The sequence below is a fragment of the Phacochoerus africanus genome, chromosome 4 (genome assembly GCF_016906955.1).
Source record: "Phacochoerus africanus isolate WHEZ1 chromosome 4, ROS_Pafr_v1, whole genome shotgun sequence".
Lineage (NCBI taxonomy): Eukaryota > Metazoa > Chordata > Mammalia > Artiodactyla > Suidae > Phacochoerus > Phacochoerus africanus.
In genome coordinates this window covers 42,284,632-42,306,961 of record NC_062547.1, presented here as the reverse complement: position 1 = coordinate 42,306,961, position 22,330 = coordinate 42,284,632, and the positions used below count along the sequence as shown (strand labels likewise).

Genomic DNA, 22,330 nt, shown 5'->3' with positions numbered 1-22,330 from the left:
AGGTAAAAAAATAATGATATGCTTAAACAAACAAACAAACCAAGAAACTAAAAACCAGGCAGTTCTTGGGTGTGGCTGGGATACAAGGTGCTGGGCCGGTGGGGCAGTAGGGAGTGCGGACAAGAGGATGAGGCTTTCCTTTGAGTTATGGGACTTGGAAGTTTTAGCAGTAGGAGGTCAAGCTGGGTCAAGTTTTGGAGATCACTCAACTTAGGTAAGACGAATACACTGAGGCTGTGCTAGGCACTTTCAACAAAAATTTGTCGAGTGCCCATTATGTGCTAGAAGCTGTTCTGGACACTGGACAACAGCAGCAAAAATTCAGATTGAGCCTTCCTTGAGAGTAACTTCCACATTTTAAGGAAGAGGAAATGAGGGTTGGCTTGACTCTGGCTGATGGCTCTAGCCTGGACTTCTGCGGCCGGAGGCAGCATGGGTCTGGGAAGCCCTTTGCATAGCCGGGCGCACATGGGTCCTTCCGCTGCGTGCGCCACCGCCCCCCCCACTGCCCCGCCCGGCTCGGAGCCCGCCCCCAGACCAACCCACACGTGGGTTCTTGCACGTCCGCCCGGCTCCCCCTTGACGTCAACCTCGCTGTTGCTTTTAAGGCCCCTCCCGCTCCGCGCTCGGAGTACCGGAGCAGCTGCCGCCAAGTCCGGATCCGACACTGCGCGCCTCCCACGCCCGCCCGAAGTGCACTCCCGGTACGTCCCGCCCGGCGCGCACGGCGCCCGAGGGGAAGACCGACGACTTTGGGCTTCTCTGTCGCCGCGCTGCCCACGAAGGGGTCCCTGCTCCCGCGAGGTGTTGGCTCTGCTTCCCAGAGGCATAGTCCTGAGACCTGGGCGGTGGCCCACGCCACGCATGGGCTTGGGACCCGCGGTTACCTCCTTTGCCTCTAAATGGGCACAGTAGCCTCTGGGTGGGTTGGGGAACCAAGGAGGTGGCCGCATCTAATCTGGGGTCGAAGGCCTGAGTGGATGCAGAAGGACCAGGATTCGACAGGTCTGAAGGGTGGGGCATACCTCTAGGCTCGAAATGGGCAAACCGCACAGAACTCGAAGTCCGGTTCTTGGAGTCTACGGGGCCGAAAAAGCTTCAGCAGTGTTTGGGTGGGTTCCTGGAAGCCAGAAAGCTGCTGGGTGCCGTTTTGGTCGCATTTTAACCGTGGGACTCTCAAGAGGTGGGCTTCTTGAGGGCAGCTGCTGCCTGCAGATTATAGAGCGTTTTTTGAGTTAATTACATTTTTTAAGAAGCTACTGATGTATGGGCGCTACACTAGACATGGAGCATGCAAAGAAGAGGCAGTAAGGGTGATTATCAGCCAGCTCTCCCGCCTCTCAGTATATTGAGAGTAGGATCATCTCATACCTTCTTCTCCTTTTGACAAATGGGGGAACCTACGGCTGGTTAGGGCATCTCTAAGGTCACAGTGAGCGGGTGGCCGACTTGGGAGGTAGGCCCTCTTTCTGCAGGGCTTCACCCGGACTCGTATTCCCACATGGAAGGGAGCACTGGAGCCCAGGACTCAGATTATGGTGAAACCTGGAGATGTCTGCAGAAAGAACTCCCTTCCCCCAGCCAGGCTTTAGAAACCTTACAAGGCTGTCTAGAAATAGCAGCAATTTGTAAGGAGAGACTCAATTCTAGCTTGGTGATTCTGGGCTGCCTGCCTGCAAACCCTCTCAGATATTTTTGCTCTTTGGGCTGGTGTCAAGATTAGACTTGGTGCTTTCACGATGCAATCTGTGATAATTTCTCCAGTGAATCCAATGTAGAATTAGATTAGGAGAGTCGAAGCTCCCCTCCCTGGCTCTGGAAATCCAGGGTTCCACCAAGTATCTATTAACTTGAGGGCTCCAGTCTTCAGGTCTCTGCAGCTATCGCTGCATTTCCGGTACTAACAAAATTTCCTCATACCTTCCTCACGCCTTTGCACCAAGGATCACGGCAGAAGCCAAACGAGGCGCCTCCGTGCGGGTTGACTAACAATCCTTGATTCCTGGTATCAAGATTTAAAATCTGGCTCTGGCCGCGCGCCAGGCCGGGGAGGCTGCCAACCGTGCTTCACGTTGTTCATGTGTGCTTTGGAGCATTAGTTAAGTCTAAAGTCTGATTTGAGCTCACTCCCTCTGACCCAGAGAGCGGATTAGTTTTCTTATCACGGGCGCTTTCGGGCGGGGTTCCGCAAGCATCTGCTGGGCTGTCGGGTTGGTGCCCACCTTTCAGGAGCCAGCCACCGCTAGGCACTACTCTTGTTTCCGCCCCGCGCTCTGAAATGCGCTTGCGCTCAAGGTAGTGACTGGCTAAGTGGATGGGGGGAGGGGCGGCTGCCAATCTTCCGGGTCTGGGCGGGGCGTAAAAATGCAAAGGACTCTGGCAGAGGAGACAGTTAGTTGATCTCCGCCCCTTCTTCGGCAGCGGGTGTTGGGGAGAGGGAGAAGAAAACGGGTGCTGCGCATGGGCGGAGATCACAGTAGGCCCCACTGGCTCCGGGGTAGCGCGGCGAGGCGGTGAGGCCGTTAAAGGCACTTTAACCAAGTACTCGTGGTCCTTAAGGGGCTTGGCAGGAGTCCTGGTGACTGGAGTAGAGCTAGACCGGGGTCTCACAGTGCTCTTGTTTGAGGAAAGGCCAGCTCCACTTGGAGTTAATAAGTCAAGATGGGTGAGCCATCTGGAGGCTATACTTACACGCAAACGTCAATACTGTTTTTCCACGCCAAGGTGAGGACCTTTACACCAACATCCTCGCCAGACCAGATCCTGGCATTAGGCCTTTCAACTATCCTTTGCCTATCTTTAGGGGTTTTTCCCATGCCCTTTTAGACGTCTCTTGTGTTATGTTTTTGTTTTTTTAGTGGCAAGTACCCCAAAAAGAGGCAATATATGGTTTTTCAGAACAGCTTTTGGTTAATATGCGTTAAAGAGGATGGAGTGACAATGCATGTTTTTCCCCCTATAGATTCCTTTTGGTTCTAAATCCACTATGGCAACTCTCAAGGATCAGCTGATTCACAATCTTCATAAGGAAGAGCATGTTCCCCACAATAAGATTACAGTTGTTGGGGTTGGTGCTGTTGGCATGGCTTGTGCCATCAGTATCTTAATGAAGGTAAGTGAGAGCCCATCACCCTAGAATCCAAGGATACCTTGACTCCACTTCTCCAAGAATTGCATTATCACATTGTATATAAGATAATTAGGTTCATTAACTCATTCAAAAAAATTTGAAACAAACTTTTTTTTTTCTTTTTGGCTATGCCATGGCATGCAGAAATTCCAGGGCCAGGGATCCAACCTGAGACACTGCAGTTGACCAGAGGCACAGCAGTGACAACTAGATCCTTAACCCACTGAGCCACTAGGGAACTCCTGAAACAAACTTGATGCTATACCAAAAGGGCATCTAAACTACAAAAATTAAAGATTTTTAGGCTGGAGACCCAGTTTCTTAACTTCACTGTGCTGTATTAACCTGTATTAATTGTCTACAAATGGAAAAGTAGAGCCCATGCCTTTAAAAAAGCTAAAATTATTTCAAAGTAATTTTTGAATTGAAATTGCTAAGTTCAGGCTCAGCAAATTAAGAATCTAACTAGTATCCATGAGGATGTGGGTTCAATCCCTGACCTTGCTCAGTGGGTTAAAGGATCTGGTGTTGCCGTGAGCTGCGGTGTAGGTCACAGATGCAGCTTGGATCTGATGTTGCTGTGGCTGTGGCTGGCAGCTGTAGCTCTGATTGGGCCCCTAGCCTGGGAACCTCCATATGCCATGAGTGTGGCCCTAAAAAGCAGCAACAACTATATATATATATATATATATATATATATATATATATATGTATGTGTGTGTATATATATATGTGTGTGTGTATATATATATGTGTGTGTGTGTGTATATATATATATATATATATATATGTATGTATGTGTGTGTATATATATATTCAGATTTGGAGTTCCTAAGAGTGAAATGATCAATTCTGCATTCCAACAGGAATGGATTGAAATCAGAAGAAACTGCATAGTATACCAACTCTTATTCCTTCCCCATTGCATCAGAAACTGTTACCATTTATTTTCCCCAAACCTATGAACCATCTGTGGTCTTTTTCTGGGATGTCCCCACCCCCACCAACTCAGGTGTGGTTAAGAGTAACTGCCAGGAGTTCCCGTCGTGACGCAGTGGTTAATGAATCCGACTAGGAACCATGAGGTTGCGGGTTCGGTCCCTGCCCTTTCTCAGTGGGTTAATGATCCGGCCTTGCTGTGAGCTGTGGTGTAGGTTGCAGACTCGGTTCGGATCCGGAGTTGCTGTGGCTGTGGTGTAGGCCGGCAGTTGCAGCTCCGATTCGACCCCTAGCTTGGGAACCTCCATATGCCGAGGGAGCGGCCCAAGAAATAGCAAAAAGACAAAAAAAAAAAAAAAGAGTAACTGCCAGACCACTCATTATACTGTGTATGATTAGGGGTAGATTTACAGCTCAGCTGCTATAACCTCTTTGGTTATAATAATCCACATCCCATTTGTATTAAAGCTATTGTTGGAGTTTCCGCTGTGGTTGCAATGGGATCCAAGGCATCTCTGCAAGTGCCAGGATGCAGGTTTGATCCCCGACCTAGCACAGTAGCTTAAAGGATCTGGTTCGGCGTAAGTCACAACCGCAGTTCGTATCTGATCCCTGGCCTGGGAACTCCATTTGCCATAGGGTGGCCAAAAAAGAAAAATAAAAAAGTAAAGCTATTGTTGGTGGAAGTTCTCATGTGATGCAGCAGGTTAAGGATCCTGCATTGGCACAGCTGTGGTACAGGCTGTAACTGTGTCACGGATTCAGTTCCTGGCCCAGGAACTTCCACATGCCATGGTTGGGGCCAAAAAATAAAAAGCTATTGTTAGTGTTCTTTGTCTAAGATGATCCTTTGAGATTTTATAGATTCATCTGAAAGGATATTTTTCACCAGTATTATGTAATATACAAACTACATATTTACGTATTTACAAAATACGTAAAACTGTTGGTGTTGGTTAATATGTGGAAAATATGTAACCAGAGAATGGTCCAGAATATCACTTTTTAAGTCTTAATACTAGTCAATATCAGCTATTTAATGACTAACAACCTAAAATCAACGTATAAAACTGAATTCGAGAGAGTGAATAGAGCAGTTTCACAAAATTGGATGTTATTCACTGCCAGTGGAGTGTTGTGCTTCTGTACAGTGGTGGTGGACCTTCTGCAGGGGCTGCTTCCAAGAGGAGAGAGGAGTTGGAAAAAGGGTCAGTGTATCTTCCTATGTTTAGGTCATCTGTGAGTCAGCTTTTAGATGGAGGCCTGCCTCTACTTTGAGGAATGTCCTGATACTAATAACAGTAGTACAATTCTCCTACCCAGAAATACTGAAATTTTGTATGCTCTTCTAAAAATTTGGAAATGATACCTTCCCATTTAACTAAAAATTTTATGTCTTTTAGGAATTGGCGGATGAAATTGCTCTCGTTGATGTCATGGAAGACAAACTGAAGGGAGAGATGATGGATCTGCAACATGGCAGCCTTTTCCTTAGGACCCCAAAAATTGTCTCTGGCAAAGGTTGATTTCAAAAAGTTTATATTCCAGTCTATGCTAGACTTAATTCTTTATCAGGCTTGAAATTCTAACTGTACAGAGATTTCTTTTTTATACAGGATAAGAGAGCCCTTTGAACAATTTTGCACTAGTACCTATGGATATCAGTGTTTGAATTTTTAGCAAATGGTTTTAAGTGGAAATCTCATTGATGCATGATGTGGAAAGCATCTAAATTAGAATGTAATTAACAAAGTTTCTTAGGTCCATATTTTACCACGTTTCTTCAAATACTCAAATATACTTACTTCCCCTACTTCATTTCACACACTAGCACAAGGTTGAGAATAAGGTAGATGAGCCTGCGCAGCAGATATTCTTGTCTTGACCCTATCACGTTTTACAGTTGCCAGCCAGGAAACTGAGCCATAGGCCCAAATAGTATCTTTTTTTTGACGCTTGAAAATCGTTGACCACTTACCTGATAAAGGACTCCTTTACCTTCAACCCAGAGTTAGCCATCCTGGGCCATACGGTACTAGAAGCAAGATATGCTTGATAAATGTACAGTTGCTTCTGCTTTAGGGGAGAAAAAGAAAAGCCTGTCCCTGGGCTGAATGACCACAGTTAAGTAGAAATAGGAGTATTATATGGCAAGAAATTAGGGAATTAGGGGTTGTCAGTTGTTTGATATGAGAATCAAGTAAATTTGATTCCTTTTAGCTCCCCTCACTTATAGTTATATAAATCCACAACACGACTAAAAACCAGAATGCAAGGAAGGTGTTGATGTATTCTTCCTCCATGTAAGTGGCCACAGTGATAAAATTCACAAAGCAAAGTAGGAGTCTGAGGGGCATTAGGGGCATTTATATGCCACATGTGCAAAACACTAATAAAACTGTCCATAAAAAAGGTTAATGGAACACATTTTTGCTGGGATTATCTTAAAGGACTTAATCTGGCTGTTATTTCTTTTTTGTCTAGACTATAACGTGACTGCAAACTCTAGGCTGGTTGTTATCACAGCTGGGGCACGTCAGCAAGAGGGAGAAAGCCGTCTTAATTTGGTCCAGCGTAATGTGAACATCTTTAAATTCATCATTCCTAATATTGTAAAATACAGCCCAAACTGCAAGTTGCTTGTTGTTTCCAATCCAGGTGAGACTTTAATGGCATAAAAATAGATGAGCTAGAGTAAAATTGACAGTATATATATCATAATCTGTGTGTGTGTGTGTGTGTGTGTGTGTGTGTGTGTGTGTGTATAATCTTTTTCATTTTCCTCCTGGGAGTAGATTTATGGTTTTGTAAAATGGTTAAGTTTAAAATATTAAAGGGGGATACAATGCCTTTAACGTAGTCAGAACTTTAAAAGTTGTTACTTGCTTAAGATTTTGATAAGGGATAAGTTTATGAATAATATGTTTTTGTTTTGTATTATTTTTGGTTTTGAGGGCTGCACCTGCAGCATATGAAAGTTCCCAAGGTAGGGGTTGTGTCAGAGCTGCAGCTACTGGCCTACACCATAGCCGCAGAAATGCAGGATCTGAGCCAAGTCTGTGACCTACCCACAGCTCACAGCAACACCGGATCCTTAACCCACTGAGCGATGCCAAGGATGGAACCTTTGTCTGCATGGATACTAGTTGCGTTCATTACCACTGAGCCACAACGGGAACTCCAGGATAATATATTATTGATGCAAGCTTATTTTCATTAAACTACATTTTTTTTAATATTTACTGTACTTGCTGTATTATATATAGCATAGAGGTTTAAAAATATTAACCAAATATTGATTGGTCTTGATCAATATCAAGGTCATACAGGGCCGTATAACTTGAGTAGTCAATAATTATCTAATGACTCATCTAGTATCGCTGCCTAAATATTTTCTTCATAGTGGATATCTTGACCTATGTGGCTTGGAAGATAAGTGGCTTTCCCAAAAACCGTGTTATTGGAAGTGGTTGCAATTTGGATTCAGCCCGGTTCCGTTACCTAATGGGGGAAAGGCTGGGAGTTCACCCCCTAAGCTGTCATGGGTGGATCCTTGGGGAGCATGGAGACTCTAGTGGTAAGTATAACTTATTTTCTCTGTGAAAGAAAGATGGTGTAAAAATTGATAGGAGTATCATTACTAAATCAGAGCCTAAATCAGATGTCCATTCTTTAGGGTAGAATGATTTCCAGAAATCTTTTATTTTGGTATAATTATATCCTAAGAATTGTAAAGATTTTTAGCATTCTGTATGACATTTTCTGGTATAAGGGATATGGGATGAAATTTCTTTCTTAGAGTAGACAGACATATAATAAGATGATAGCTCTTAGGCTAGTTCTTTTAATATCACGGCTGTTTATACTCAAACTGTTTAGCTCTGAAAGAGTCAGCCAAGCCAAATGGAGGGTATGAGAACAAATATTATTATCACAGTTGAAAGATGTTATCATTTGTGCAAAGTCCTCAGTTCCTTATGCCAAGAAAATTCCTCTTATGCTCTTATCCTGTTTCATCTCAATAGGTTAGGAAAATAGGTTAAAATAATAGTATAACTGATAGTATAAAACTGATAGTTTTACATAATCTAATCATTGAAAAGTTAAAAGTTGGGGTATTGGTAGTCTTGACCATCTCTACCAAAAGGGGGTAATCTTCCACAGATAAGACAATTTTAGAAGAATAGGTCAGGATGACTAGTTTGCTGGCTGGTGCATGAAAATAAATATATTCTATACTATTTCTTTTAGTGCCTGTGTGGAGTGGAGTAAATGTTGCTGGTGTCTCCCTGAAGAATCTGCACCCTGAATTAGGCACTGATGCAGATAAGGAACACTGGAAAGCGGTTCACAAACAGGTGGTGGACAGGTAATAGAGCTCATAATTTGTAATGTGAAAGGTTAAAATTTATTATTTTATTTAAAAAACTAAAAGTTTAATAATATTTGCATTCGATTTACTGTCAGAAAACTTGTTTTCTAAAAGCTTTTTTAAACATCATACTATAAAAAGGTAAAGGCATTAAAAATTACAGACATTTATAAATGCTACAGTCTATCTTTATTTGCTGTAATTCTCTATAGTATGATAAATCTTTGTGTTTGTAATGTAAACTAATAAGATAAAAGAGGAGTTCCTGTCGTGGCTCAGTGGAAACTATTCTGACTAGTATCCATGAGGATGTAAGTTTGATCCCTGACCTTGCTCAGTGGATTAAGGATCAGGCATTGCTGTGAGCTGTGGTGTAGGTTACAAAGCGGCTCAGTTCTGGGGTTGCTGTGGCTGTGGTGTAGCTCCTATTTGACCCCTAGCCTGGGAAACTCCATATGCTGTGGGTGCAGCCCTAAAAAATATATGTATATATAAGATAAAACAAGTTAGATTATGTATACCCTATTTGAGATTCAGTCTTCAACATCATATATGATTCATTCATTAAGGATATGAATTTTTAAATCTAGGTTCCTGCAGTAGAAACACAGCTAGCCTCTTGTTTATTCAGACGATTATAAAGTTTTAAGCAAGGTATAGATTCATAATGGTACTAAAAATGTAAATAATTATTAACATTAAAAATTGTTCAAATAGGGAGTTCCTGTCGTGGCGCAGTGGTTAACGAATCCGACTAGGAACCATGAGGTTGCGGGTTCGGTCCCTGCCCTTGCTCAGTGGGTTAACCATCCGGCGTTGCCGTGAGCTGTGGTGTAGGTTGCAGACACGGCTCGGATCCTGCGTTGCTGTGGCTCTGGCGTAGGCCGGTGGCTACAGCTCCAATTCGACTCCTAGCCTGGGAACCTCCATATGCCGCGGGAGCGGCCCAAGAAATAGCAACAACAACAACAACAACTAAATTTAAAAAAAAAAAAAATTGTTCAAATAGGAAACTTTCAGCTTGGTGGCATTATTTACTTTAAGTCAGGTGGCCATGTGTGGACCTCAAGTCTATGGAATTGAAGAACGAATCATCATTGGTCTAGGCAAGGCCATCTTACTTGTATTTGTTTAATTAAAACCTGTAAAACCATCATCTAACCCAAGAAACGTTGATAGTCTGCTGTCAGCTAACTGTAGCATTTATTGGGTCAGAATTATTAGTCTGTTGGTGCTTAGAAATGAATGAATTCTGTTCTCCTCCCCTTTATCTCTCTGTTCCCCACTGGGCCCCTCTCACCCCCATGTGCATACACTTGAGATAATCCCAAGCCAAGCACGCTATATGAAATCTTCTTGGATTTACTTTTTAAAATTCAGTATTGCATTTTTAAGAATCATCCATTTTGTTGCATGTGGCGAAAGTTATTTCCTTTGACAGCTATGTAATATTCCATTGTATGAATACAGCACAGTTTATCCATTTCCCTGTTGGAGAGCATTGGGCTTGTTGCCAGGTTTTTGCTATTACCAACAGTACTGTTATGATACCAGTACATAATATCCTGCTATACATGTGCAAGGGTTACTCTTAGCTACGTAATGTGAGTTTACTGTATTATTTATATAGTATTACTTACTATATGAATTGTATATTATAGAGCATGTGTTCATTGAAAGCTTTTTCTTTGTTCTCCCATCCTACTTTTTTCTACTCTTCCCTCCTCTTTCCTACACTTCCCTACTCTACAGTGCTTATGAGGTGATCAAACTGAAAGGCTACACGTCCTGGGCCATTGGACTATCTGTGGCAGATCTGGCAGAAAGTATAATGAAGAATCTTAGGCGGGTGCATCCGATTTCCACCATGATTAAGGTAGGTCTGTGTAGCAATAGGTTGTACTTGAATGCCTTCATTTCCTGTTTTTTTTAAAAAAAACCTCTTCTCTGGAGTTCTCCTGGTGTCGCGAATCCGAGTAGGAACCATGAGGTTTTGGGTTTGATCCCTGGCTTCGCTTAGTGGGTTAAGGATCCAGCATTGCCATGAGCTGTCGTGTAGGTCGCAGATGAGGCTTGAATCTAATGTTGCTGTGGCTGTGGTGTAGGCTGGCAGCTGTAGCTCTGATTAGACCCCTAGGCTGGGAACCTACATATGCCATGGGTGCAGCCCTAAAAAGCAAAAAAAAAAAAAAAAACAAAAACAGAACTCTTCTGAGACTGCCAGTCCTCAATCATTGATTTAAGTGAAGTTAATTAATGCCTCTGAGACTCTTCTGAAAAGACTTGGTTGAGCTTTGGGATTAATGTCCACTAGCACTTTGTTCAGCACATAGATATTTGATAACTTGATGATTAATAAGAAAACTCTTATTTAATTGTGTTGAATGGGTGGATGACTATAAAAGAAATACATTTTTTTTCCTTTGGGAGAAACAAATCACACTCAAGTTAGAGTTACCAAAGTGTTATACAGTAAAAATTCGGAAAGTATGATTGATAATGACAATAATTTTGATTTTCTCTTAGAATGGAAATCTTTTAATGACTTTCTTTTACACTGTTCATGACATCCTGCCTGAAAATCTGGGAAGGAATTTCTGCTTATCAAGTTCTATTAAATAAGCTTTGTAATTATAGAGAATGAAAGTCTTTGGAGATCTCAGAATGAATAGAAAAAACATAAAAATATTTTTCATTTTGTCTCCAGGGTCTCTATGGGATAAAAGAGGATGTCTTCCTTAGTGTTCCTTGCATCTTGGGACAGAATGGAATCTCAGATGTTGTGAAAGTGACTCTGACTCCTGAGGAAGAGGCTCATTTGAAGAAGAGTGCAGATACACTTTGGGGGATCCAGAAAGAGCTGCAATTTTAAAGTCTCTCATAACATACCACTTTCACTGTCTAGGCTACAACAAGATTTTAGTTGGAGGTTGTGCATATTGTTCTTTTTAATCTGATCTGTGACTAAAGCAGTAATGTTAAGACAGCCTAGGAAAAACAGCCATTTCCTAAAGTTAGGAGTGGTTCATAAACCCCCACAGCTGTATCCTGATGTTGGATGGTACTTATCTTGTATAGTCCTAAATTGGTTCTTGTAAAATAGTTCTACTTTCTCAAGAGGCACCCGGGCCAGTGTTGCAGATGCTGCAGTTGCCTTTCAAGCCAGATATATGTTTACTCTGTGTTATATAATATCTGGTTCCTTTAGCTAAGATGCCCAGTCTAACTCTTTTATCTCCAATTAATCACATCCTGGGATCCAATGTACAAATCCAGTATTGCATGTCTTGTGATAACTATTCTAAAGAATCTTATTTTATGTACTGTATGTATCAGAATAGTGTACAATGCCATGTAATGTAAAAAGAAAAATCAAAATCTATATAAATAATGCAGCCAACTATCCAGCTGTTATACCAACTAAAACAACAAATAAACCTTGAACAGTGACTATACTCTTAATTTCTTATATTAAGATACAAAGTCATAAAGCTGCTATATTTGTTCATTACCTTGGAAAGCATTAGGTTATTCTTGGGTAACACTGTGGTGATGTGGGGAGGGGCATGCCCACCACATGTGGAAGTTCCCAGACCAGGGATTGAATCCAGTCCACAGCGGTGCCCTGAGCTGCAGCAATGAGAATGATGGATCCTCAACCTGCTGAGCCACACAGGAACTCCCAAATATATATATATTTTTTATGGCCACACCTGGAGCATATGGAAGTTCCTGGGCCAGGGGTCAACTCAGAACTACATCTGTGACCTATGCCACAGCTCATGGCAATGCCAGATCCTTAACTCACTGAGCAGGGCCAGGGATTGCACCCACATCCTCACAGAGATAACACTGGGTCCATAGCCCACTGAGCCACAATGGGAACACCTGCAATGATTTTTTTTTAAGGTGAACTATTTACTAATGCTCAGACTTCAGTAAGAATTAATAGGAGCTCCCGCTGTGGCACAATGGGACTGGTAGCATCTCTGCAGTATCAGGACTCAGATTTGATCCCCAGCCTGGCATAGTAGGTTGAAGGGTCCAGCATTGCTGCAGCTGTGGCATAGGTCACCAGTGTGGCTGGAATCTGACCCCTGGTCTGGGAATTCCATGGGGTGGCCAAAAAAAAAAAAAAAAGAATTATTGAGGGTGTACCTAGATTGACTAAGTTGTTTTGTTACCATTTTCATTGTAATCACTTGTTTTAATAGTAGTCCCAAAGCATTATAACATGATAATAGTGCTAATTATAATTGGGATCCTACAATTCATGTAGGTAATATTCTATATATAAATGTAAAAAACATTATAAATAGTGGTATTTTACCACTACAGGGGGACAGAGATTTTCAAGACCTTTTGCTCTCTGGAGGCCAGTACCACAATGAAACTTTACAATTTTGAAAGAAATAGTCTTGGTGGTTGTCTACTCAAAAATTTTCTTTAGATTTCCCTCACAGTATTTCTATAACTATGACCCTCTCCAGGCCTAAAAAACATTACTTCCGGAGATTAACTGGAACAACTTTATTGTCATCACCCCTCCAGAATTTTCCCCTAAAGTCCCTTTTCTGAGAGCTAGTTAAGAGAAACAACTGTAAGAACTGTTTTTTCTTTGGGCCACACCTGCTGCATGTGGAAGTTCCTGGGTCAAGGATGGAGCCCACACCACAGCGTGACCTGAGCCACTGCAGTGACAATGCCAAATCCTTAACCTAATGAGCCACCAGGGATCTCAACTAAGAACTTTTAAATTACTCCCCCCAAAAGAAATACTTGCACTTATTCCTGTAGCCTTTGGTAGACTTCGTAGCATCTTCAGTCTTTAAAAAAAAATGTATTTACCTTTATTTCATATTATTTGATACAGGAAATTAGGCAATATCAACATGACCAAAAATGCTTGACAGAAATTTCTTAAACTAATTTTCCATGAATTTTCAGATTTAATCTTGTAAAGCTTTTTCACTTTCTGGCACATTACATGTTCCGTGTTCACCTTGTACCTTCTTGCCCCAGGCAACTGATTGGCCAACTCTGCAAGGAGCTTACTGTTTTTTACAGAATATGATCTCATTTTAGTCCTAATAACCTTGGGAAGTGGATTAAGCAGGCCTTACCCCCAATCTCACAGAAGCTGCTAGTTAGTGAAGGAAGCAAAGAGAAGGTTCAGAACAAGTGCTTAGGGCAGATAAGAATGAAGAGTCTCTTTCTTTACCCAGAGCAGAAGTTTCGTCAGTACCTACATGATACCTCCTATGGCCTGAGACAGATCTAGAGCTTGAATGTGGAAGTCACCCAGGTCAGCAGTGTCTCCCACTCAGCCGTTTATGTGAGGTTCCAGGGCTAGGAGTTTCTGTGAGAGGAAGCACATAAGCAAGCAGTAGCACAGGACCAATAGCTGCTGCCACTCCTGGGAACCTCTTGCTTGAGGCTGGTAGTGGGTTATGAAAAGTGATATAAGACAAACAGGAGAGATGTAGGGAGGTGATAACACATTAGTCAAGGAAAGCTAGAGGAAGTGCCATTTACGTTCAAAACTGAAAGTGAACATGATCTTTTTTTTTTTTTTTTTTGGCTACCCAAAGGCATAGAGTTCTCAGGCCAGGGGTCAGATCTGATCCCAGTTGCCTAAGCTGCAGCTGCACAGCTGCAGCAAGGCCAGATCCTTAACCCACTGTGTTAGGTGGACAATCCCATTGCACCACAGTGGGGAACTCTGCGAACACACAACTTTGAGAAAGGCTGGGGAAGAACTCAGTGGGTTAAGGATCTATTGTTGTTGTGAGCTGTGTTGTAGGCCAGCAGCTGCAGCTCTAATTTGACCCCTAGCCTGGGAACTTCCATATGCCTCAGGTGCAGCCCTAAAAAGACCAAAAAAATAAAATAAATAAAAATAATAGAGGAAGTTGTGTCCCCTTCGTGAATTATAAGTAAATTCTTGGGGTAAATTAAAATTACTTTAGAAAACTAGACTCGGCCTTTCCTTTTCATTACTACCCTCTGTTATCTCAAGAGAAATTCAATGTCTATTTCTTTTCTTTTTAGGGCCTCACCTGCGGCATATGGAGTTTCCCAGGCTAGGGGTCAAATTAGAGCTGTAGCCGCTGACCTACACCACAGCTCACAGCAATGCCAGATCCTTAACCCACTGAGCAAGGCCAGGTATCAAACCTATGTCCTCATGGATACTAGTCAGATTTGTTTTGGCCGAGCCACGATGGGAACTCCCAACGTCTATTTCAGCACTCAGTTCTTAAGTTATAGGGCAGAAGTGAGGAAGCCACTACCAATTCACCTGCGCCTGGGGCGAGGCCGGGGGCGGAGCTTGCGTGCTGACGAAGGAAAGCCGTGCGTGCGTGCGGGCTTGCATAAAGATTCAGAGACTAACGGTCGCCTGGCTTGACACCTCAACTGGCGTTGCTAGTTTTTTTGTTTTTGTTTTTTTCATCCTGGTGTAACTTTAAAAAGGCAGCTTACAGGCGCTGCGCTTTCTGGCTTACTGTACTGACTTGCGCCACGCTAAGCATTTGGGAGTGACTGGAATTGGAGCGAAAATGGTGGCTAGGGACGGGGAGAAGTTTTAAAAACGTTTTGGTGCCGCAGTCGGTAACACTGATAGACTGACCGGTGCTCTGCCTCCCCACAGCCATCGACCAGGTTTTTTTGTTTGGCTCCGCAATACCCGTGGCTCCAACATTCTGCGAAGTCAAGAGGTAGTTCCTTAGAGGTTCGGTGTGGTTAGTACATTGGTAGGTATGAATGAGAGTGATTAATTCAGGGAGTTTGATTCCACTGAAATTGCATTGTCCCTGTCAGGTTCTCAAAATGTCAACTGTCAAGGAGCAGCTTATTGAGAATCTAATTGAAGAAGATAAAGTCTCCCAGAGTAAGATCACCATTGTTGGAACTGGTGCTGTAGGCATGGCTTGTGCTATTTGTATCTTATTGAAGGTAAGTGATAAGCCTATACGGCGGCTGAAAAATAAGCACTTACAGGTCTTGTGGATGTTGATGAGCAAGGGGTTGCAGGGTTAATCACTTGAGAGCAAATAAGTATCAGCTGACTTTTACACAATTTAAGACACGTTTATTTGGAGTTTGCCATGTGTTAGGCCTTGCCAGACTATTTAAATTTATTCATCGGAGACAAGTTAGTTGCATTATTTTGTTAATCTTATAATATTTTCTGTTAAAGTGATTCAGCATTTTGCTTTACTTGAAGATAATGGGTGAAAATCATATTTCCCAATGGCTTATACTTTAAGATTTTTGTTTTAATTACATAAGTATTACATACACATTGTAAAACAAAAAATACCAACTTTGATAAAGTATCAGTGGAATTCTTTTCATTTTTCTATTTCCAGAACATCTTTTCATGGGCTTGTTGGCCATTTGTATATCTTTGGAGAAATGTCTACTTCAAATCCTTTTCTCATTTTAATTTTTATTGGCTTTTTTTTGCTTTTTAGGCCTGCAGGTGCAGCTTATGAAAGGTCCCAGGCTAAGGGTTGAATTGGAGCTGCAACTGCCGGCCTACACCACAGCCACAGCAATGCTAGATCCAAGCTGCATCTGCAGCTCATGGCAAAGTTGTCTCCTTAACCCATGGATGAGGCCAGGGATTGAACCTGCATCCTCATGGACACTAGTCAGATTTGTTTCTGTGGAGCCACAATAGGAACTCCCCTTTGCCCATTTTTTTTTCTTTTTTATTTATTTATTTTTTTTGTCGTTGTTGTTGTTGCTATTTCTTGGGCCGCACCCGCGGCATATGGAGGTTCCCAGGCTAGGGGTTGAATCGGAGCTGTAGCCACCGGCCTACGCCAGAGCCACAGCAACGCGGGATCCGAGCCGCGTCTACAACCTACACCACAGCTCACGGCAACGCCGGACCCTTAACCCACTGAGCAAGGGCAGGGACCGAACTCGCAACCTCATGGTTCCTAGTCGGATTCGTTAACCACTGCGCCATGACGGGAACTCCCCTTTGCCCATTTTTAAATTGTGTTATTTGTTGCTGAGTCTTAGGAGTTCTTTTTATATTCTAAATATTTGCTGCTTATCAGGTAAATTATTTTCAGATATTTTCACCCATTCCTTGGGTTTCCTTTTCATTGTGTCCTTTGATGCTAGAAGTTTAAAATTTTAATGCAGTTCAATTTATCTGTTTTTACTTTTGTTGCCAAATCCAGTATCATGAAGCTTTCCTTTTATCTTTTCTTCTAAGAGTTTTATAGCTTTAGGTCTTACATTTAGGTCTTTTATCCATTTTTAGTTAATTTTGCCTATGGTATAAAGCAGACAGTCCAACCTCATTCTTTTGCATGTAAATAGCCAGTTATCCTAATAGCATTTGTTGAAAATTCTGTCCTTTCTGTATTGAATGATCTTGGCACTCTTTTTTTTTTTTTTTTTTGCATTTTATGGCTGCACCCAGAGCATATGGAGGTTCCCAGGCTAAGGATCTAATTGGAGCTATAGCTGCCGGCCACAGCCACACCAGATGCGAGCCGCATCTGTGACCTACACCACAGCTCACGGTAACACCAGATCCTTAACTCACTGAGTGAGGCCAGGGATAGAACCTGCAACCTCATGGTTCCTAGTCAGATTCGTTTCTGCTGCACCACAATGGGAACTCCGATCTTGGCACTCTTGTCAAAAAATATCTGACCATTCACATGAGAGTTTTTTCCTGGGCGCTCTGTTCTATTCCATTGGTCTATATTTCTCATTATGTTAATACCACAGTGTTTTGATTATTGTAGGTTTGTAATAAGTATTGAAATTGGAAAGCTTGAGACCTCCAACTTTGTTGCTTTTCAAGATTGTTTCAGTGATGTAGAGTTTCTTGAGATTCTGTGTGATTTTTTTTTTTTTTTGTCTTTTTAGGGTCTCACCTCTCTGGCATATGGAAGTTCCTAGGCTAGGGGTTGAATCAGAGCTACAGCTGCCGGCCTCCACCACAGCTACAGCAGCATGACATCTGAGTCATGTCTGCACCTACACCACAGCTCATGGCAATGCCAGATCCTTAACCCACTGAACAAGGCCAGGGATTTAACACATGTCATCGTGGATGTTAGATTAATTTCCACTGAGCCACTACGGAAACTCTTCCATGTGAATTTTAGAATGGACTTTTCTATTTATTAAAAAAATGCCATTGCCGGAGTTCCCGTTGTGGCGCAGTGGTTAACGAATCTGACTAGGAACCATGAGGCTGCGGGTTCGATCCCTGGCCTTGCTAAGTGGGTTAACAATCCAGCATTGCTGTGAGCTGTGGTGTGGGTCGCAGATGCGGTGGCTCGGATCCCATGTTGCTGTGGCTCTAGCGTAGGCCGATGGCTACAGCTCCAATTCAACCCCTAGCCTGGGAACCTCCATATGCCACAGGAGTGGTTCAAGAAAAAGGCAAAAAAAGACAAAAAGAAAAAAATGCCATTGGGATTTTGGTAGTGGTTGCATTAAATCTGCGGATTGCTTTGAATAGTATTGATATCTTAACGATACTGTCTTCCATTCCATGAACATTGGGTGTCTTTCTATTTATTTATTTTTATTATTATTTTTTTTTTTTTGCCTTTTGTTGTTGTTGTTGTTGTTGCTATTTCTTGGGCCGCTCCCGCGGCATATGGAAGTTCCCAGGCTAGGGGTTGAATCGGAGCTGTAGCCACCAGCCTACGCCAGAGCCACAGCAACGCGGGATCCGAGCCGCGTCTACAACCTACACCACAGCTCACGGCAACGCCGCATCCTTAACCCACTGAACAAGGGCAGGGACCGAACCCGCAACCTCATGGTTCCTAGTCGGATTCGTTAACCACTGCGCCACGACGGGAACTCCCCAGCCTGCTTTTAAATTATATTTCCAACTTTATTTATCTCCCTTCTCAACAGGTTACCAGAAAATTCTCTCCTCAATGGATCTTCCAAACCTCATCTGTCTTGACTGTCAAGGATGAAGCTCAAATAAGCCCTGAAAGTTTTTGCTTGTTTTTTTAAGAATTAACTACATCTGGAGTTCCTGACGTGGCACATCGGAAACAAATCTGACTAGGAACCATGAGGTTGCGGGGTTGATCCCTGGCCTCACTCAGTGGGTTAACGATCCGGCATTGCCGTGAGCTGTGGTGTAGGTTGCAGACGCGGCTTGGATCCTGCGTTGCTGTGGCTCTGGAGTAGACCGGTGGCTACAGCTCCGATTCAACCCCTGACCTGGGAACCTCCATATGCCGCGGGAGCGGCCCAAGAAATAGCAACAACAACAACAAAAAAACACAAAAGACCAAAAAAAAAAAAAAAAGCAGGCTGGGTTGGTTATTGACTTGCCTCACCTCCATATTCAGCTTTCTGTACTTTGCTTTGTGATGCTGGCTGGACCTCTGCATAATCATTTTCTCCTTTGCCAGTTGGCATCTTGTTAGGTTCTGCCAATATGCGACACTAGAGGGAGGGAGGTTGGAAGGGAGGAGGGGAGCTGTGACCAGCCACTTTCTGTTTGCTTATTGTCCTGGTCACTGTTATTCCAGCTGCAGCCCTTTGTTTCAATGGTAGCAGTTGGTTGTAACCTCCAGTTTTGTTTTTTGGGTTTTTTTTTTTTTTAACTTCCTGCATTGGCTTCATCTCTTCCCTTTAGTGGTATCATCAGCAGCCAGATTTTGCCTCTTCCCAAGTATGAGCCTGGATCCATGAAGCACCTACTTTAGTCTCTGTTTCCTCAGCCTCAGGGGTGGTAGCTTCAAATGCAATTACTACCTCTGGATTATTGCAGATGTTCCCCTTTTGCTTTTTCAGCCCTTCAAACATCTAATTAATTCCCTACATTACATTCCTTCTGTTGAAATGTATATAGTGGTTTGTGTTTTTATGTCCAGCCCCAGGCAGAAACACAGATATAAAAATGGATCTATGGGAGTTCCCGTCGTGGTTCAGTGGAAACGAATCTGACTAGGATCCATGAGGACACAGGTTTAATCCCTGGCCTTGATCAGTGGGTTAAGGATCTGGCGTTGCTGTTGCTGTGGTGTAGGCTGGTGGCTACAGCTCTGATTCAATCCCCAGCCTGGGAACCTCCATATGCTGTGGGTGTGGCCCTAAAAAAAAAGGCAAAAATTGTATCCCTAGTAGCTCAGTGGGTTAAATAGCCAGCATTAGTCAGTGGTGTGGCTCAGGTCACTGCTGTGACATGGATTTGATCCCTGGCCCAGGACCTTCCTCATGCTGCAGGTGTGGCCAAAAATTAAAAAAAAAAAGAAAATTGATCCATAAACATGATCTGGTTTTCTTAGCAGTTAGCTGAAAAGTGATACATGATTATTTTGGATGCAAGTCCTTATCATTATCCTATTTCTGATATATATACATAATTTAGTAAGTTTTAGAATTTATAGTCTTCCAAAAATGCCAGATGGTACCTGATCTGGAAAAAAAAAGTAATAAATAAGGATTTGATTCCTTTCCTTTACTGCTCACGTTTGGAATCTGGCCATTGGAATCTGAAGTAATATATTCCTTATATACAGTTCTATATTCTGTTGCATGTGATGAAAACCCAATTCAAATTTAGAGTATAGACACTGTATATTGTCTATGCAACTGGAGAAGTCTCAGAGCTAGCTTCAAGTATCAAGACACAGCCTCTGTAGGAGTTCCCACTGTGGTGAAAAGGGATTGGCGGCATCTTGGGAGCACTGGGGCACAGGTTCAATCCCTGGCCCTCATTACACTATAGATGATTAGTGGTAGATCTGCAGCACAGCTTGTATAACCTCTTTGGTTATAATAATCCACATCACATTTGTATTAAAGCTATTGTTGGAATTTCCTCTGTGGTACAGTGGGGTTGAGGGCAACTCTGCAGCGCCAGGATACCGGTTCGATCCACATTAACACATTAGCACAATGTGGTAAAGGATCTGGTGTTGCCAAAGCTGTGGGATAGATCACAGCTGCAGCTTGGATCTGATCCCCGGCCTGGGACTCCATATGCCACAGGGCAGCCAAAAAGAAAAAAGAGAAAAAAAAGACACACAGTCTCTGTATATCTTAGCTTATATTTCCTCTATTGGCTTAATTCTCAGGTAGCTTATATTTCCTCTGTTGGCTTAATTCTTGGGTAGGGTCTTCCCATATGATGGTAAAGATGACTATACAGTTTGTTCTCAGAGTCTAATGTCATCCTTAGAGCTTATGATTCCAAAGAAAAATGAGACTTAACCTCCCATCTTCTATTTTCTTTTCTTTCTTTCTTTTTTGTCTTTTTGCCATTTCTTGGGCTGCTCCCGTGGCATATGAAGGTTCCCAGGCTAGGGGTCTAATCAGACCTGTTGCTGCCAGCCTATGCCAGAGCCAGAGCAACGCGGGATCCGAGCCGCGTCTGCAACTACACCACAGCTCACGGCAACGCTGGATCCTTAACCCACTGAGCAAGGCCAGGGATCGAACCCGTAGCGTCATGGTTCCTAGTCAGATTCATTAACCACTGAGCCACAATGGGAACTCCCCATCTTCTATTTTCTAACCTCATAGACTTTGTGCTCATTTGTTATGCTTGAGCCATATGCCCATTTTTTAACTAATTGCTAGGGCTAGAAGGAAGAATAGAACAATTGGTCAGGTCTGGTTATTTGCTTATCTACTCCTAGATTGGAGGGCCGGCATTAATTATAATATACTGAGCCACATAAAATGGTTTCCCATATGTGGCTGCTTGTCTATTTTTGCTTAAGGATTCAAATTAAAAAGAACTTCAGGTCAGAAATTAGGGATAAGGGTTAAATATAATAAAATCTTTTGAAAGGATTTCATAACTTTTCATTTGTTTTAAACTGTTATTTGGGAGTTCCTGCCATGGTGAATGGGATTGGCCGCATTTTAGAAGCTCTGAGATGCATTTTCAATCCCTGGCCAGGCACAGTGGGTTAAGGATCCGGTGTTGCCATACCTGTGGCTTAGATCATGACAACTGCTCGAATCTGATCCCTGGCCCAGGAACTCCATATGCCACGGGGCAGCCAAAACGAGGGGGAAAAAAACCCAAAACCCTGTTACCTGAAGTGGAAAAATCCCAATTCTAAAAATTTAACAATTACATGAAGGCAAAATTTAACAATTACATGTTGCATTCTGTCATTTACTGTAACTTCTAATCACTAGGCACATTAAAAAACTTTATGGCATTTTTTTTTTCTCTTAAAAGTGTAACACTCCTTTGACGTTCTCGTTGTGGCGCAGTGGTTAACGAATCTGACTAGGAACCATGAGGTTGCAAGTTCGATCCCTGGCCTTGTTCAGTGGGTTAAGAATCCAGCGTTGCCGTGAGCTGTGGTGTAGGTCTCAGACTTGGCTCGAATCCCACGTTGCTGTGGCTCTGGTGTAGGCTGGCAGCTACAGCTCTGATTAGACCCCTAGCCTGGGAACTTCCATATGCCTTGGGAGCGGCCCTAGAAAAGGCAAAAAGACCAAAAAAAAAAAAAAGTAACATTCCTTTGATTATAAAATAACCCACAAAATTTTTTCTCTTTCTCCTAAAATTGAAATGGGAACATTTTCCAGAACATTTGATTATTCAGAACTTTCATGTATTTTAGGATTTGGCTGATGAGCTTGCCCTTGTTGATGTTGCAGCGGACAAACTGAAGGGAGAAACAATGGATCTTCAGCATGGCAGTCTTTTCTTCAATACTTCAAAGATTGTCTCTGGAAAAGGTTAATTTTAGTTTTATAAAGTTATTTTCAGAGCTTTAAAAAAAAGTAATGAATTTTACCAAACTGTTGTTAATAAATATAAAATTAAAAATATCACTGCCATGGGAGTTCCTGCTGTGGCACGGTGGATTAATGATCCAGCTTATCTCTCTGGCAGGGCTGGTTCGATC

At 42.6% G+C, this 22,330-nt stretch overlaps 2 protein-coding genes across 8 annotated transcripts in view; both read left to right on the top strand.

Moving 5' to 3' along the window:
• The first annotated feature begins 589 nt into the window (after window positions 1–589).
• Window positions 590–11,891, top strand: LOC125125320 (L-lactate dehydrogenase A chain). The gene is made up of 8 exons (XM_047776168.1): window positions 590–704; window positions 2,963–3,112; window positions 5,473–5,590; window positions 6,554–6,727; window positions 7,473–7,646; window positions 8,321–8,438; window positions 10,194–10,317; window positions 11,149–11,891. Exons 2-8 carry the CDS (start codon window positions 2,987–2,989, stop codon window positions 11,311–11,313), a joined length of 999 nt encoding a protein of 332 aa, XP_047632124.1. The 5' UTR covers window positions 590–704; window positions 2,963–2,986; the 3' UTR covers window positions 11,314–11,891.
• A 413-nt stretch (window positions 11,892–12,304) lies between these two features.
• LOC125125319 (L-lactate dehydrogenase C chain) overlaps window positions 12,305–22,330 on the top strand; it is a 59,767-nt gene continuing 49,741 nt past the window's right edge. For 5 of the 7 annotated variants that reach the window (XM_047776164.1, XM_047776161.1, XM_047776163.1 and 2 more), the window contains exons 1-2: window positions 12,305–15,398; window positions 22,043–22,160. In XM_047776164.1, coding sequence (XP_047632120.1) covers window positions 15,207–15,398; window positions 22,043–22,160 — 310 coding nt within the window. In that variant the 5' untranslated portion in view covers window positions 12,305–15,206. The remainder of the gene's footprint in view (window positions 15,399–22,042; window positions 22,161–22,330) is intronic. The other 2 variants (XM_047776167.1, XM_047776162.1) reach the window with 1 other exon arrangement.

Excerpts from the sequence above, each read along its gene's own strand:
- LOC125125320 (XM_047776168.1), top strand. The coding sequence starts at position 2,987 with ATGGCAACTCTCAAGGATCAGCTGATTCACAATCTTCATAAGGAAGAG. Across the intron at positions 6,728-7,472 it reads GCTTGTTGTTTCCAATCCAG|TGGATATCTTGACCTATGTG; the intron begins GTGAGACTTTAA and ends TTTTCTTCATAG. Across the intron at positions 8,439-10,193 it reads CACAAACAGGTGGTGGACAG|TGCTTATGAGGTGATCAAAC; the intron begins GTAATAGAGCTC and ends CCTACTCTACAG.